Source organism: Brachyhypopomus gauderio, chromosome 1 (genome assembly GCF_052324685.1).
Source record: "Brachyhypopomus gauderio isolate BG-103 chromosome 1, BGAUD_0.2, whole genome shotgun sequence".
Classification (NCBI taxonomy): Eukaryota; Metazoa; Chordata; class Actinopteri; order Gymnotiformes; family Hypopomidae; genus Brachyhypopomus; species Brachyhypopomus gauderio.
The window spans coordinates 30149743-30165630 of NC_135211.1; the positions used below are offsets into that span (position 1 = coordinate 30149743).

General features: G+C 46.0%; 1 protein-coding gene across 6 annotated transcripts in view; it reads left to right on the forward strand.

Moving 5' to 3' along the window:
• Positions 1–15888, forward strand: part of pcbp4 (poly(rC) binding protein 4) — a 61624-nt gene that overhangs the window by 32175 nt on the left and 13561 nt on the right. For all 6 annotated transcript variants that reach the window (XM_077008068.1, XM_077008084.1, XM_077008092.1 and 3 more), the window contains 4 exons: positions 2258–2290; positions 4582–4698; positions 8282–8413; positions 9548–9676. In XM_077008068.1, the coding sequence (XP_076864183.1) occupies positions 2258–2290; positions 4582–4698; positions 8282–8413; positions 9548–9676 (411 nt within the window). The remainder of the gene's footprint in view (positions 1–2257; positions 2291–4581; positions 4699–8281; positions 8414–9547; positions 9677–15888) is intronic.

Genomic DNA, 15888 nt, shown 5'->3' on the forward strand with positions numbered 1-15888 from the left:
ATGCATTAGAAAACTAGTGCGGTTTACGTCGGTCGACCTGTGACAACTTGCCCTCAGCTGTCATCCTGCAGTTCGGAGCTGTGCTCGTGGGTGCTGTGCGTGTGTTTCGGCTATCAGCTTCGGATTTAAGCTGATCGAGTTATTTATTTTGCGTCAGTGATGCCCCTGAAAGAGCAGTAAAAGTGAACACGTCTGATAAACATCTGATGCAAGAGAAAACTGTGTCCATTCTCGGCTTTGGCAAACTAATGCTTTTGCATGCTTTATTACAACCTGCCACTTTTCACGCTATTCAGTTTTTCCATGAATTTCGAGGCATTATCTCTATGATCAAGAGGTCACATGACGCCTGTGGAGGTTTTCTCAAAGCACCATGCACATGATGTCACAAATGACAGAGATGCACGACTACGAGAATTGGCGTGGGCTTGACGTGAGAAGCGCATCGTGTCTGACTTGCGTGTAACACCACAGTAATAAGATGTGAAGAAGAATCCCTGTTTTACTGCTCAGTGCCATTTGTTAAGGCTGGATCATATTTTCTGCACTGAGGTCACGTGAACATTTTCGGTTGGGGTGCGCTGTCTCCACGACGACTAACTACTTTAGAGGCCTATTGGGTCGCACTAGAGTCACGTGATTTCTCCTGTCCTCTAGGAGGCGCTATGACTGTGAGTCAGGATGGAAGTGTTTATTAGAAATCAAAAGCACTCAATGCTGCTGGAGTTGTTTCCAATTTCCGCTTCCAATTATCCAGAAAAGGAGACGGTCTGTGTGACCAGTAAACAAAGAGACGAGACAGAAGGGAGAATGTAACCTTCCTGCAATGCCTGTGCGTCAGACCAATGATAAAATGCTTTTTAAATATTTTCGCGTTTGATGATCTATTGCGCTGAACACGTCCCTTCGTTCAGCATGCCAACACCCACTCCAGCCCTGTCAAACCGTCTGAGAGACAGGCTGTCAGTGAAATTCCTTTCCAAGAACTCGGAGCCATCTGCATGTCTCGGTAGTCTCTCACAGAGGAGTCGTAAAGGTGTCTCTACTTTTTAATTTCTGCCACAGCCTCTTCAGAATTCTCCATTTTATTGCTTGACATCTGCAGGCAGCCATGAAGTTACGAAAAAAGTTCACGTGAGCGAGCGGCAGCTGGCCAGAGCACACGTGCAGGGGCGTGTGACGTTGTTTCGGCGGCTCTCCACCCCTTTCACCACGTCAACACCAGACATTAGAAAGAAGCAAAAATGAAAATGCTTTTATTCATGCGCAAACGTATAAGCATGTAATGCTGAAAGCAGCGTGTTTTGTGTTTAAGCACTCCAGTTAAGTGGAATGATGCAACAGCTCGAGGGTTCGGGAGATCGTGCGTATGAAGCTCCCCGCCAGTTCTGTCCCAGTTCTGCAGTTTTTCATTCACTCTTCAAGCCTCAGTTGAATATGCGAACGCCTGGGCCGCACTTGTAAAATGCAATTCCGTCCAGCCCACACTTCACCGGTGGGAAGTTGTTGGAAGTGGGAGACAGGAGGTAGGGTTCAGGAGGTGAGGGACGAGAGGTGAGGGATGGGATGTAGGGGACAGGAGATAGGGGACAGAAGGTAGGGGACGAGGTGGGGGACAGAAGATAGGGGACAGGAGGTGGGGGACAGAAGGTAGGGGACGAGGTGGGGGACAGAAGATAGGGGACAGGAGGTGGGGGACAGAAGGTAGGGGACAGGAGGTAGGGGACAGAAGGTAGGGGACAGGAGGTGGGGGACAGAAGGTAGGGGACAAGAGGTGGGGGACAGAAGGTAGGGGACAAGAGGTGGGGGACAGAAGGTAGGGGACAAGAGGTGGGGGACAGAAGGTAGGGGACAGGAGGTGGGGGACAGAAGGTAGGGGACAAGAGATGGGGGAGAGAAGGTAAGGGACAAGAGGTGGGGGACAGAAGGTAGGGGACAGAAGGTAGGGGACAGAAGGTAGGGGACAGGAGGTAGGGGACAGGTGGCTTCTACTCCAGGGCATCGCCTTTGCTTCCTGAAACACAGGAAAGGGATTGGCTATGCTAAGAGCTTCAAGAGCTATCGATTGATGCCAGTGGGTGGGGCCTCAGTGGTTGAAGGGACTCCTCAGGGACCTGTTCGTTCAAAAGCCCTGCTGCAGGGTATGGAAGGCGAGTGCCTTCATTGGTTAGGCAGACAAACGCCTCGGCATCGGCCGGCTGGCTAACACGATGTTCCAGAACAAGAATTTAGAATGATTTCTGTTCTTTTTCCACAGAAAGGAGAAACAGTGAAGAGGATACGAGAGGAGGTATGACATTCTGTACCTACATAATACACGTTACACACACACACACACACACATACACGCACACACACACACACACACACACACACACACACACACACACACACACACACACACACACACACACACACACACACACTCACACACACACACACTCTCTCTCTCACACACAGACACACTACAAACACTGTTATTGTTTATGTATAGTTTGCATTACACATCATACATACAAAAGAGGAAATGTATTTGAAGATGACCTGGCACACCAACACATTAAGTCTTAACAGACTGAGAAAAGAAACAAATGTTACATCATTCCACATCTGCATGTTGACAAGACAACATGAGTAAGGGAAGATAAATATAAATGAGTATTTCCAGACACACATGCACATAGACACACACATGGGCAGGCACACACACGCACAGAAACACACGTGTGCCTATGCACACCCACACTGAACACAATATAAATTCATTAACACCTGCTAAATGAGGGTGTTGGTTTCCGAGGCTACTGCCGTAAAAGAATGTCACCCAGAGACAGAGAAGGCTCAGGTGTGTGTGTGCGTGTGTGGCTGGATCAGAGGTGTGTGTGTGTGCATGTGTGTGTGTGCGTGTGTGGCTGGATCAGAGGTGTGTGTGTGTGTGCCTTCGCAAGGCCTTTGCAGATGAAAAAGGCTTTTTATTTCAGCCATAAAGACACTGATGTGTGGGTCTTCTTGAACAGCTTCCTTGACTTCCTCTCCACTCTGCCGCTCCCGCACCCAGCCGGCGTAATAAAGCCCCCGACAGACGTGTGTTCCCTGCCACCGCACGGAGACTGGTGCTTCTCATCCCTCTCTCTCTCTCTCTCTCTCTCTCTCTCTCGACTAATTAGTGTCTGAGGGGACACACGCCCAAGAGCAGTGCACCAGGTCGGCATCATTTGCTGGTTGAGAGGCAGGGCGGGGTCACACGGGGGTCACGGGCGACATCAAAAGGCGTGCTCGTGCGGCTCTTCCTGCGTTTTCCCTCCAGCCACCACCCCCACCGCCCACCTCCAGTGTTTGCGTGCGTGCGTGCGTGCGTGCGTGCGTGCGTGCGTGCGTGCGTGCGTGCGTGCATGCGAGGGACGTTGCCGCCGGCTCCTTTTGATCGGAGCGTCTTCGTAAAGATAAAACTCCCTTCACGTGCGCTGAGCAAGAAGCGAGAATAGCCATCAGCGTCAAGTGCTGAGACATAACGGTCATCAAAGCGGAGACGGCGGAGGCTGGAACGGCAGGCTTCACGTGTGCGCGGGCGATGATCCGTAGATGAAGCCGTTTCTTAAAGGTGGCGAGATGATGCAGAACTGTTGTTGACGATGTTCACCTTCTGTGGTCGTCTCACTCTCGTCTTTTCCCAACATCATAAACCGAGTGCGTTCAGCTGCCTAAATCGCTGCTGTGGAAGTGAGTAACCAGGTTGTGGAAGCGAACACACCCCCAACGCCCCGTAGTGTTCCAGGAGATCCTAGGCTGTGGAACCGTGTCTCGCTGGGTACCGATCATGGACCCAACTTCTCCCTTCGGTGTTTATGTCAGCATGCGCTGTGATGTATGGATGGGGGCGGGGCCCCGCGTGAACGCAGGGGCATGTGCGTGCGTGTGATTGATGGCGATCGGTGTTAGAGGAGGATGACTCACATGTGCCAGCCCAGCATAGAGCTTTCTTTAGCCACCCATCACACACTCCGCTAGAGTGGAGAATGAGTCAGTTGGGTGTCCACATGGAAAAATACACACACACACACAACACACACACACACACACACACACACACACACACACACACACACACACTAATACACATTTGTAGTCACTTGCACTATTTTATGCTCATCATCTATTTTAAAAAATATTAGTGCACAGGATGTCTCTGTGTAACTTACGTACACACAGTGTTGCACGTGCACTCACACACACACACACACACACACACACACACACACACGAGGAAGTGGAGGACAAGTGCATAAAAAATGCATCAAATTTTACATGCTAAATTTTCACACACACATACACACACCGTTTACAGCTCCAGTTGTCCATATATATTTATATTTCAGTGCTGAGAAGACTGTTCTGTGGAGCTCTAACCAAAGCAAAAGGACACAGAGAGGGGGAGAGAGGGAGGGGGAGAGAGGGAGGGAGAGAGAAACAGATCTGCCTGAGCCACTGAAGTGATGTCCATCAACCCACAGTGTGTTCTTTGTCTACCTTGTCTATCATTGTCATTGACTTCTCCTTGTCCTGATCTGTCTATCCCAACAGAGCAACGCACGCGTCAACATCTCGGAGGGATCATGCCCCGAACGCATCATCACCATCACGGGCCCCACAGAGTGTGTGTTCCGAGCCTTTACTATGATCACGATAAAGCTTGAGGAGGTGAGGACACACACGCAAACCCACACAAAAACACACGCTCGCGCGGCGCGCGCACACACACCCGCATGCAAATGACAGTGTGCTTTGGCTTTAAATAAGCCCTCTGAAATATTACATTCTCAGGCACATAAACATGGATATTTAATATCACACAAATAAAGGCTCATGGGAGGAGACAAGCTTGTCCTTCTCTCAGGACTGATCTGCGCCCGTGTGTAATCACAGTGACGTGTCACATCAGGGTGAAAGTCACCCCAGTAAAGAGACACTCCGATGAAGAGACACTCCGATAAAGAGACTCTCCGATAAAGAGACACACATTGTCTGGAGCAACACGCCATTACACTCACCCACATCAACACAAGTCACCACAGGTAAATTACGCTTTGCTAGAAACACAGTTACCCAGACTACTCCGCACCCACACACGTGCCGAGAGACGCGGGCCCCTGAGGAGAGGTACCCAAGGGCCACTTAACGGCCCTGTGCTTGTCCTCCATCAGCCTGCGTGTGGAACGAGGCGCTTTGATGGGCCCCCGTGGGTCCCTAATGGCTCCTCTGCGTCCACGTCTGTGTCTGCTTTGCTTCGCCGTTCCGCGCGCTCAAACCAAAACACGTTGTTTTGTTTACGCCACAGCGCCGTTAGACAGCTGTCCGGAACTTGACCCCCTTCTGTGTCTGGGTATCAAGGGGGAGGAAAAGAGGCTGGTGTTTAAAAACCAAAACACACACACACACACAAAACAATTGCACCACATTTGGTCCTCCACTACTGGTGAATCTTGATGGAATGGATGTTAGCTTCGTAATGTTTCTGCAGTATCTGCCTAGGGCTTCAGTGAGCGGGTGAGATGATGTTGGAAAAGAGGTGTCCCAAAATCTTGATGGTTTGACTATCAGAAGCGTATTAGACCAACTAATTAACCAATTAACCAATCCGCAGCTTGCAACCTGGTTCTGTTCCCTCGCATTATTAGATGTGTGTTACCATGTTACAACTATAGAGGATGATTGAGCAAGGAAAGGTTGAGAAAACAGAACTTCTCCTACAATTCACGGCTTTCACAAAACTGCCTTCGGAGGTTCATGGAACACAGAGGCCTTGTAACGTCTTAGTCATGAACTGCCCAGCAAGTTTAATAATAATTCACCCAGGGAAACATACAACATGGACTGTATAGCCTACATTGGTTTGTGTGGAGAAGTCAGCACTTATCCTGTGTCGGCTGTGACACGTTTTCAGCAGTTCCAGATTAAGCCTGTAAAGTATCACAGAGATTAAATCCCAGGTCTCTGTCAGCATGCACCTGCAGTGCACCTTATAAGCTAAGGCCCAGAGCCAGGAGGATAATATCACGATTGCTGATTTATCATTCGGCGGACTGAGAACAGTAGATTAGGAGGAATAGGTGGAATTCTGGGCTTGGACATCTTGCTAGTATTTCACAGCATTACTGAGGGTGGGATGTGCTGTTCACGTCTATTATGACATAAAGCATATTTTAAAATTAAAACCAGAAGGTGACTCCTGACTCGGATGAGGAGAGACTGATAAGGGCAGAGGTGAAAATATAAATTCTCCAGTAAAGGTGAGAGAGAGAGTGAGAGGGAAGAGAAACATATCACTCATTCACACATTCGGATATTCATCTCCGGTATATTTTCCAAATGTCGCTACGTTTCCAGAAGGTAACGAGCGGCCCGCCTCCCCCTTCGCTCTCGTTCGCTGTCTGTTCTCGGAAGGTTTTCGGAGCACACTGCGAAGGAATGCAAAAAGGTGGCGTCTCCGCTGGCGTCCCCCTCTGTCAACACGGACACGGAATACAGAAAGAAATCTCTTCGTCGGGTGCCGTCCGCAGGCCCCTCAACTCGGAACGATTCTGTCCACGTAGCCCAAGCGCGAGTGCAGCAGCTATTTACATTTCAAACCACAGCAAGAGTCCCACCCCTCCCACCCCAACTCCCTCTAATTGATTACGGCGATGGCGGCCCACCACTCAAGACTGATATTTATTGCTGGTTTAATTAAAGAAAGAGCCTCCGAAACTGCACCAGCTGACAAACGGACTTAAGTGGTCGTTGCTGTCCGGTGCTGGAGATCGGGATAGAAACGTTCCACTCATCTCGTGCTCTATGTCACGCTCAAAGGCCAGAGCGACGAAACAGCAAAAAAATAAAATAAAATAAAATAACAAAAATATCATGTGGTAGCTTTTTGCATATTCTATTGATCGTCTGCAATGGTGGAGAATTATACTTTCTAAGTACATTTTTTAAGTGAAGCCTCCGGTTCGCTTTGGGTTAAATTCACACAACATGACACCAGTAAGACCAAGAGATGGCTTAAAACCACTAAGCCGCGCCATGTAAGTAGCTTCATCAAGCCCTTTGTAAGGCAAATTAACGTGTTTAGGTAGATTAGCTTGGCAAGTAATTTTCACCAGAGCATATCAGAAGTGTCCAAAAAAATGTATTTACAATATCCAGGCAGAGGTACTCTTGGGGGGAGATCCTCTAACAGACCTACTGGTTCCAGGCTGGTCCCCCCAGTTTAGATGGTATAGAACCTCCAGTGAATCCAGGATGGATGCTGCTAGCTTGCCTGTGACTCTAGCTCACAATCTACCTTGCCATCCATATAGAGGTTTTTCCTAAACCAAAAGTTAATGGTGTGGATAAGGGGGGGGGGGCTAAGAGAGGGGGAGGGTAAGAGAGAGGGGGAGGATAAGATCAGGGGAGGGTGGGGGGGGGGGGGGGGTAAGAGCAACGGGTCACGCTGAACATCCGCAGCCGTGAGAAAGCCGGTGGTACATCAAATGTAGCCTCGGTGTGACGCAAAAACGGGCGAATGCCGACCGTAATCTGATGGAGGGGATTGATCTGAGGTCAGTCACGGTCCTGGCACAACTTTTTCAATTTGCCGGTAACCTTTTGTCGACGAGCCACATCGATTTGCAAATTGTGAATTGCAGATATTGATTCAATGGTGAATAGCGAGGATTGATTAAATAGTGAGGACGTGAAAGAAGCCCTTTGCAAGCATGAAACGGAATGCACAAGGTCCTCTTGTACAAAATTCATTTCAAACTTAGGGAATGGTGTAATTTCAGAAGGCTCAGATCAGTCTTATTCTCTAACTGAGCTATAATTGAACAGCTTCCTGACTTCTTTGATGCATTAAAGAGGATAAGGGGCTTGATAAATGTTACGGTGACGCGATACAGTTAAAACAGCTGTACAAGCTTTGAAACCGTATTGTACCAGACTTGTGGTAATAACTGTGTTCTCTTCAGCTCACAATTTTTCTCCATCAAATGCAATTCACCAGTGAAGCAGTATTTCACACAAGACTCGCTATGATCAAAGTTATGGGCCAAAAGTAAGGCCAACCCATACACACATCTCATTTATTAGGCGTGCGCGGCTGTGCTAGCATGAAGTTCATGACCTCTCTCCACTTTCATATCTTTCCAAGTATTTTGGAAAAGTGCCGACATTAAGCACTGACGTCTGATTCACACTCGAGCCGCTCACGCACTGTCCCGCGCTCTCTCACGCGCTGTCCCGTGCTCTCTCCCGCCAGGACCTGCTCGCTCTGGTGGCTAACGGCACGGTCACCAGCAAGCCCCCGGTCACGCTGAGGCTCGTGATTCCGGCCAGCCAGTGTGGCTCTCTCATCGGCAAGGGCGGCTCCAAAATCAAAGAGATCAGAGAGGTAAGCGCCAAATCATCAGACGTTGCCATGATCTTCCTCTTCTACAGGCCTAATAAACAGCATTGCTCCATTGGTTGTTTCATGGGTCTGGATGCCAGTAAAGACCGACTTATTTTATATTTATGGCCTCTCTGCTGTCAGACTAGGGATGAGGTAATGCTGAAAGCCGGGTCACGCTGACGTTGGAGTGGAAAGCTAATGCAGGAAATGGAGAGAGAGGAAAGACAGGAGCGTATTACTAATACGCTAATCGAAGATGGAAGACTTGGTTTACAGAGCAAGGACCTTTGTCGAATCATTAGGGACTTCTCCAGCCAAACAAACTATACGGGGGATTTTCTTTGCAACTTGTCTCAGAGTATGGAATAAAATCCCTGGCTATTACTAGCTAAATATTGTGCATGTTTATCATTTGAGCGATCTGGCGTCTGTACTGCCTAGACCTGCTAATGCTAGATAAGGGTTACAAGCGTATCTACAGTTGATCAGTGGTGTATTTCTGGTTGACACGGGAGAAAAATTAAAGAAATGTTACATCCAGACATTTCAGACTTTGGTGGCTAGCATAAGTGTTCCCTACATCATTGGTCACGTGAAGTTGATCCCCATGTGGTACATTTGGCTGGGTCAGAAAGTCACTAATGACCGAATGTAAGTGCTTCCTCACTAACCAGATTCTCCCATCTTCAATTAGATCAACAGCAGGTAGGGTAAGGGAAATCTCATGTGCCATTACAGCTAAAACAGTTGTTTTAAAGAAATGCCAAAAAATATTTCATTTTAATAGTGTTTTACATAATAAAAAATAATAATTTAATGCATGTGCAATGCATTGGTCCCCGTGTCAGGGAACAAGACCAACTGAAATGGTGACTGTAAAGTCAGCCTCTCCGTCCGTATGCTATGTAGCTTTAGATACCTTTCCTAACGCATAGTTCTGTAGTTTGCACTTTCATCCCAGTCTTCGTGGGAATGCACCTTGGCCATATTCCTTTGACCTACTTTACTACCTACGAGCCATTGCTTTGTGTGTGTGTGTGTGTGTGTGTGTGTGTGTGTGTGTGTGTGTGTGTGTGTGTGTGTGTGTGTGTGTGTGTGTGTGTGTGTTCTACTGACTCATCCTCTCATTGGCAGAGCACAGGGGCGCAAGTCCAGGTGGCTGGAGACCTGCTTCCTAACTCCACAGAAAGAGGGGTGACGATATCCGGTAGCCAAGAGGCCATTATCCAGTGTGTCAAACTCATCTGCACTGTCATTCTCGAGGTACTGCTGGTTCACGCATTTCACTCAAAACGTGTCTCATCCTCAGACTCGGAAATCTTATTTAATCAGTGGCAACATCTGCTGTACGCCTACATAAAGGACCACTGTACAGAAAACATACTAACATAAAACATCGAGCCAGACCTGAATCTTGGCACGGTTCGTTACAAATCTGCACATTGACTGTCCAGAAACTTTGAACTTTGTCCTCACCAATGTGCTCAGTGTGTGAAATACACTGGCAGAACATGCCAGTAGCACTTGTGATTCAACAATGGCTTCAGCTACTGTCTACAGATGTGCAACCACCACTGTGTAATGTATTTGCTAACAGTACATTACAGTACTGTGGGGAAGCAGCAAATTGCAAACAAGACTGTGGATGTTCGCAAAACTAACACTGAAGTCTTTCCATAGCCACTGCTAACTACTATATATTGTTCTATCTCTAGTATTTATATTTTTTTCCACTAAAGCCTTTTTTGGATAAGATTAAATTTGCCTAGAGTCCTGGGGTTGTTTACTACACAGGCACTCCACGGTAATTTTTATTTCCATCCGGATCAGCCATGTTGGTGTTTTCTTCCTCCTCCCCCTAGAACAGGCGTACTCAACTAAATTTGTTCGCGGTCCAATTTTGGTAGGGGTGGGCGATACTCTGAATTTTGGTATCGATACGATACCGATACGATACTGGTCAGTATCGCCGATACCGATACTGATACTTCCAAACCGTGGGGGGGGGGGGGGGGGGGGGGTGATACTTTTTACTTGAAATTATAATCCATTAATATAATCATTTATATTAAATTATATATATTTTTGCTGATGCTGGTCCAGCGTGTCGCGTGCCAGTGATTATGCCTCGTGCCAATGGGTGCCATAGGTTGCCGACCCCTGCTGTAGACGGTCAACCAGTTTCAGCTGTGGAAAATTCAATTAAAACAGGCGAATACACCACAATTAAGCCAACTACAGAAAAGTCTGATGTATGGAAGTCATATTCCATTGTAATTAATGGAGAGGGAAATCAGCTTGTTGTGATTGATATCAGAAAGTGTTGGTGTACGTCACCTGACGGCATGTGTTTGGACTGTGGTAAGAAATGGGACAGCGCGATCCATCGCTATATTGCTGTTTTAATAAATACATAAGAAAATTTCAAGTACTAAATCTAATTAATTAAATTCATATTAGGATTGCGGGCGGGGGGCGACAGAAATGTGTATGTGGCGGGCGGGTGCGGGATTAAAACAAGCGATTTTTTGGCCGGTGCGGGCGGGAGCGGGACTAAAACAAGCAGGTGCTGGCGGGAGCGGGATTAAAGCAAGCGATTTTTTGGCGGGAGCGGGATTAAAACAAGCGGGAGCGGGATTAAAAAAGCAGTCCCACGCAGACCTCTAAACTGCAGCAAAAGAATCGATATTTTCGCTGTGGTATCGATCCGATACCGATCCTCACCTTTGTATCGATACTATCGATATAAATATCGACCCGCCCACCCCTAAATTTTGGCAGATACCTGTGACCTGAGGTCCGTTGCGGGGGTGGCGAACGTAAGTTGTTGTCACTGCAGTGTTCTCCGAAACGATAGGTGTTTTGTCCGAAACGATATGTGGTAGAAACACCCCTCAAAACAGGGGAATGAACATTTACCTGACCAATTTTTATGTTGCTATGTGTTTCAGGTTTGAAAAGAGCTGGAATTTAGGTTAAAGTACTTTTAAATGCTTGAAATTGTAACTACTTGGTTTCACATATCTGTCTGACTGAATAGTTCTCTTGTATTAGGTTAACAAATACGAGCCTCTTGTAATTCCAGGACGAAACATGAGAGAACGTGAAGACGTGAAGATTGGTCGTTTTTAAAATAAACAACCATTAAATAATGTGATAAAAAGCGAATTATTTTGAGTATATGTATAAATATTAAACTTAATTATGTTTAACATGCTGGGAAATATTGAAATGGACCTTGAAAGTGACGTACAAGTGCTTGAATTCCACCTTATAAAGGTGTATGAACCCTGAAAACGTGACTTTGTTCATTGCGCTGAAGCGCGGCGCACGCGAAGTTACAAAATTCAAGAGGTGCACGACCTCGCGAACCGACAGCGCGCAAGGCACTCGCGCACACGCGGAGCCACAGCGATTACGTCATTTTCACCGCGCGGACCCTCGCGCCGCTCGCGAAACGTCAACCAGGCAGGCTTATTTTAAGTTGTTGAGGGGGTGGCGAACGTAAGTTGTTGAGCGGGGGTGGCAAACGTAACACTCGTGACGGAGTGTTTTGTCAATAGCCCTGAAATAAATGCTCCGGTTTTGTTTTGGTCCGTATCCAGTTAATCAGGAATGAGATTGGGTCCGGACAGGACTGCGTTCGGGTCCGGATCCGGACCGCGGTCCGCCAGTTGAGTACCCCTGCCCTAGAACATTGCGGACCAGATTACCAAACTTGGTGCTTGTCTGCTCATTTTAATCCTGTCCAGATGCCAATCTCCATGGATTTCCTGCTACTTCTAACTGAATTTAGCCTCCTAGTCCATGGATCTACCAATACTAGAGATCTTCAAGATTTGTGAAACAAATGGATGCTCTTGAAGAACAACTCAAGCTTGACTTGGTCTAGATGGTAAATCTTCTACTCAATATGCTTCCTGTTGGAGCACCATGCAGGGAGAAATAAACTAAAATTACTGACAAAAAAGGCCAGTTAGTATAGTCACTTCAGGTGTATGTCAATACCTACTAGTGGTATTACTGTGAGTTTCTTAAAGATCTAATGTTAAAATTAGTGGTGGGACTTTAACGCATTAATTTCGATTAATTAATTACAGGAAAATTAACGCACTAAAAAAATTAACGCATTTTAACGCATGATACACTTTTGCACCGTGGAATGTTTCTCCGAGTTCCAGACATACAGATTATATGGACACACAATAAGATGAGCATGATGCAGATGACTGAAGAGGCTACGCTGGTGGATGGGAAATTTAAATATAAGAATCTTCCAGATGGAAGTACAAACAAATATAGTGTTATTTGCACTTTATGTAGGAAGGAGTTCGCTTATCACAGGAGCACTTCCACCCTTCGTTACCGCCTCAACGCAAAACATGTTGGGGCTAACGTGCAGGTCAGTAATGATCACTTAGCTGCTAAATGTATTCCTAGTACGATATGGTGAACAAACGTCCGTATTTCCCGGGACATGTCCGTATTTCACATCCTGTCCCGGGCGTCGCGGGTTTTTTTAAGTGAGGAAATGTCCTGGGGTGAGTTTCCCAAAACGTTCTTAGCGCTAAGTACTTCGTAACCTCGTTCTTACGTACGAGGTTAAGAAGTACTTAGTGCCAAGAACGTTTTGTGAAACTCACCCCTGGTTTTTAAATTACCTTCATTGGACCATTAAAACTGGATTAAACTTTCGCGAGTGACCGTAGCGCGCAACTCCGCATGCGTTTATACATGACGCGTCATATTATTTGCAGTGTTGTTCGCTCTCTGTGGTCGAAGATAAAGGCTTACAAGAAGAGCTGCACATTGCGTCAACTGATGCAAGTTACGAACTGCTGTCCAGAAAGACAATGTGGAAGAAAATCCAGCAGCTGTATAATGAGGAAAGGGAAGTAAAACAGGTTATTGTGAAGAGCGCCACAAATGTGGTTTCTGACTGGGGATCAATGGACCTCTGTTAGCAACAAGAATTATCTTGGTGTGACAGCTCATATAGATGATGAATCTATAGATGATGAAGATCCAGTCATTTGCTTTGAGCATGCAGAAGACCACTTCTAGGCACTATGGAGATCCCTGTGGCAGAGGCCTGGGAAATTAAAGAAAAATATACCATCTAAAATGGTATTAAAAAACATCTTCTGATTTACTTCAATTCTTCCAATATCCTGAGCAAAACTTCCGAAATTAAATAACATTTTCTGAACTGTTTTCTGTACTCATCTATTGGTCTATGTCCCCCATACTCAAATAGCGGCCCGCGGGCCTGGCCCGCTGTTTTGAAAAGTGTTTTTTTTTTTTAGGAATCTTTTTTTTCAATCGCGTTATCCGCTCTTATTTTGAAATCGCGCACCGCAATCTCAATACGATACCTTTATGGCAACAACAAACAGGTAGCAGGCGCTCAAATGCGTTCAACCCCCCCCCGTAACCGGCCCCTTCAGTGATTGAAAAAATTAAATGTGGCCCGTCATCATTTCTATTTGAGTACCCCTGGTCTATGTAGTAGACTGGTGGAAAAATAAACAAGATGTTGAAGTTTATGATTATGTTCATTGATTCATTCATCATTCAAACTTAAATTAATATTTCTCATGTTAAATACTGAAATGCGATTAAAATGCGATTAATTTCGATTAATTAATTACAAAGCTTCCGATTAATTTTTTTTTATCGCGTCCCACCTCTAGTTAAAATATATTACATATATTTAACTGTAAATTATTGTTTATATTCAAACTGGTAATGTAATACAATAGACAAGTCATACACATAAAAGGGAGAATTAATAAATTAAACCACAAAAGTCAAATATAATGAACCTTATTACTAGGTTCAGTTTGAGCATATTCAAATTATTTTTGTACAAACTGACACTCATAATATGTGATTATGAGCTGTTCTGAAATGTTGGGCCACCCCAGAGTCTGAGGTTTCTTCCCTCTGAATCTTCTCCACTATGGAGCTTTGTGTGGGTGTTTGCAAGCCATGCTGAGAATGGACCACATCCGATCACGTGACACAAACATTTGGGTTTGGAGAAAATACGACACAATAGAAAGTCGTTCATCTTGCAGTAGAATGCCATCTGGGTGCATGCGTTTCATCACTGAGGAGAAGTGTAAAATGTTTTACTACAAACGTCCCGCTGACAAACTAATCCAGTCTGAATAGGGCTTTAGTCATGGATGGTCTCTGGGGTGTCACTGTTTTTGCAACTTCTCATTGAAGCTTTAATATTACATTACAAGTATTACAACCTATAAAGCCTGACAAAGCTTTTAAAGTCTCATGTAAAATATAGGACGGTGTTTGCAGTTTTTTCTTCAGTACTTAAAAGGCCCATTTTAATGATCTCCTGTGGTGTGTGCAATAATTTCTGCTTCCTTTATGCACTTTCGGTGTACTTCCGAACAACGTTCCCAGGCGGGTAAGGGAGGGCACGGGGGGGTCTAACTTTTACCTCACCTTACGAGCGTATTGGAGGCTGACTTTTATAAACGCCAAAGCACTGAAGGACCTGGCAGCTCACCTCAGGACTGCTTCTTGCCGGCTGTCGTCAGCTGCCAGAGGGATGCGAATTATGCAAAGTCGCCCGATGAATGTTTCAGAAGCCTCCCCGTGCACGGCTGAGCGGAGGGGAGAGAGTGTGCCTGGCAGGATCCGGACGCGCTAGCATGGCTCCTCTTTAGGCCCGTCATCTCTCACTGTGTAGGGTTTATGGGTAATCCTGCCACTTAGAGGCCTTTATTTCGTAGGTATTTACTTTTCTGATTAAATCCATGCCGTTAAGGTGAAATTTTGTTCTTACATTTGTACTTGCTACCATGCCAATCCATCATGACTTCTCATTACTCCTTATTATTTCTTATATTATACTCATTATAATACATTATTATTTTTATTACCAAGTAGTTTGGAGTTGGACATTTCCCTTGCTCCAGGTGAACTCATGGGCCTGTTAAATTGACTTGTTTCATGTTAGATACTAATACAGCCAGTAAGTAAATGAACACATCTTATCATGTCTGGATCGAGCCTAATCAAGACCCGTGACACCCAGCAAAGTGAAGCAAGAAGAGCAGGTCCGCCTCTTCCATGTGTATTTAATTGCATCAGGGTGAATGACCACAACTGATCCCAGGTCAGTTATCTGGGATCAGCGCTAGTTAGTCTAAGAACATGAAACCTCGGGGCTCTAATGTGCCGTGAGCAGGGCGTGACTAGAGGGGGTTGATTCACGAGCCGTTAGATATGACGCCGATCCAACTAGCTCGTGCTTCTCGTGCCCAAGAAGCATTACCATAACCGGGCATCATCGCTCTCAGCATTTATACAGAATATAATCTGAGCAAATGGCTTCCTGTTTAAAGATAATGGCCTGCTCTTAGGTAATGTGCTGAGGAACTGATCGATAGGCACAGTGCATTTGTGCTGGTCTCTTCAGCATTTCAGCTCATTAAGGTAATTCA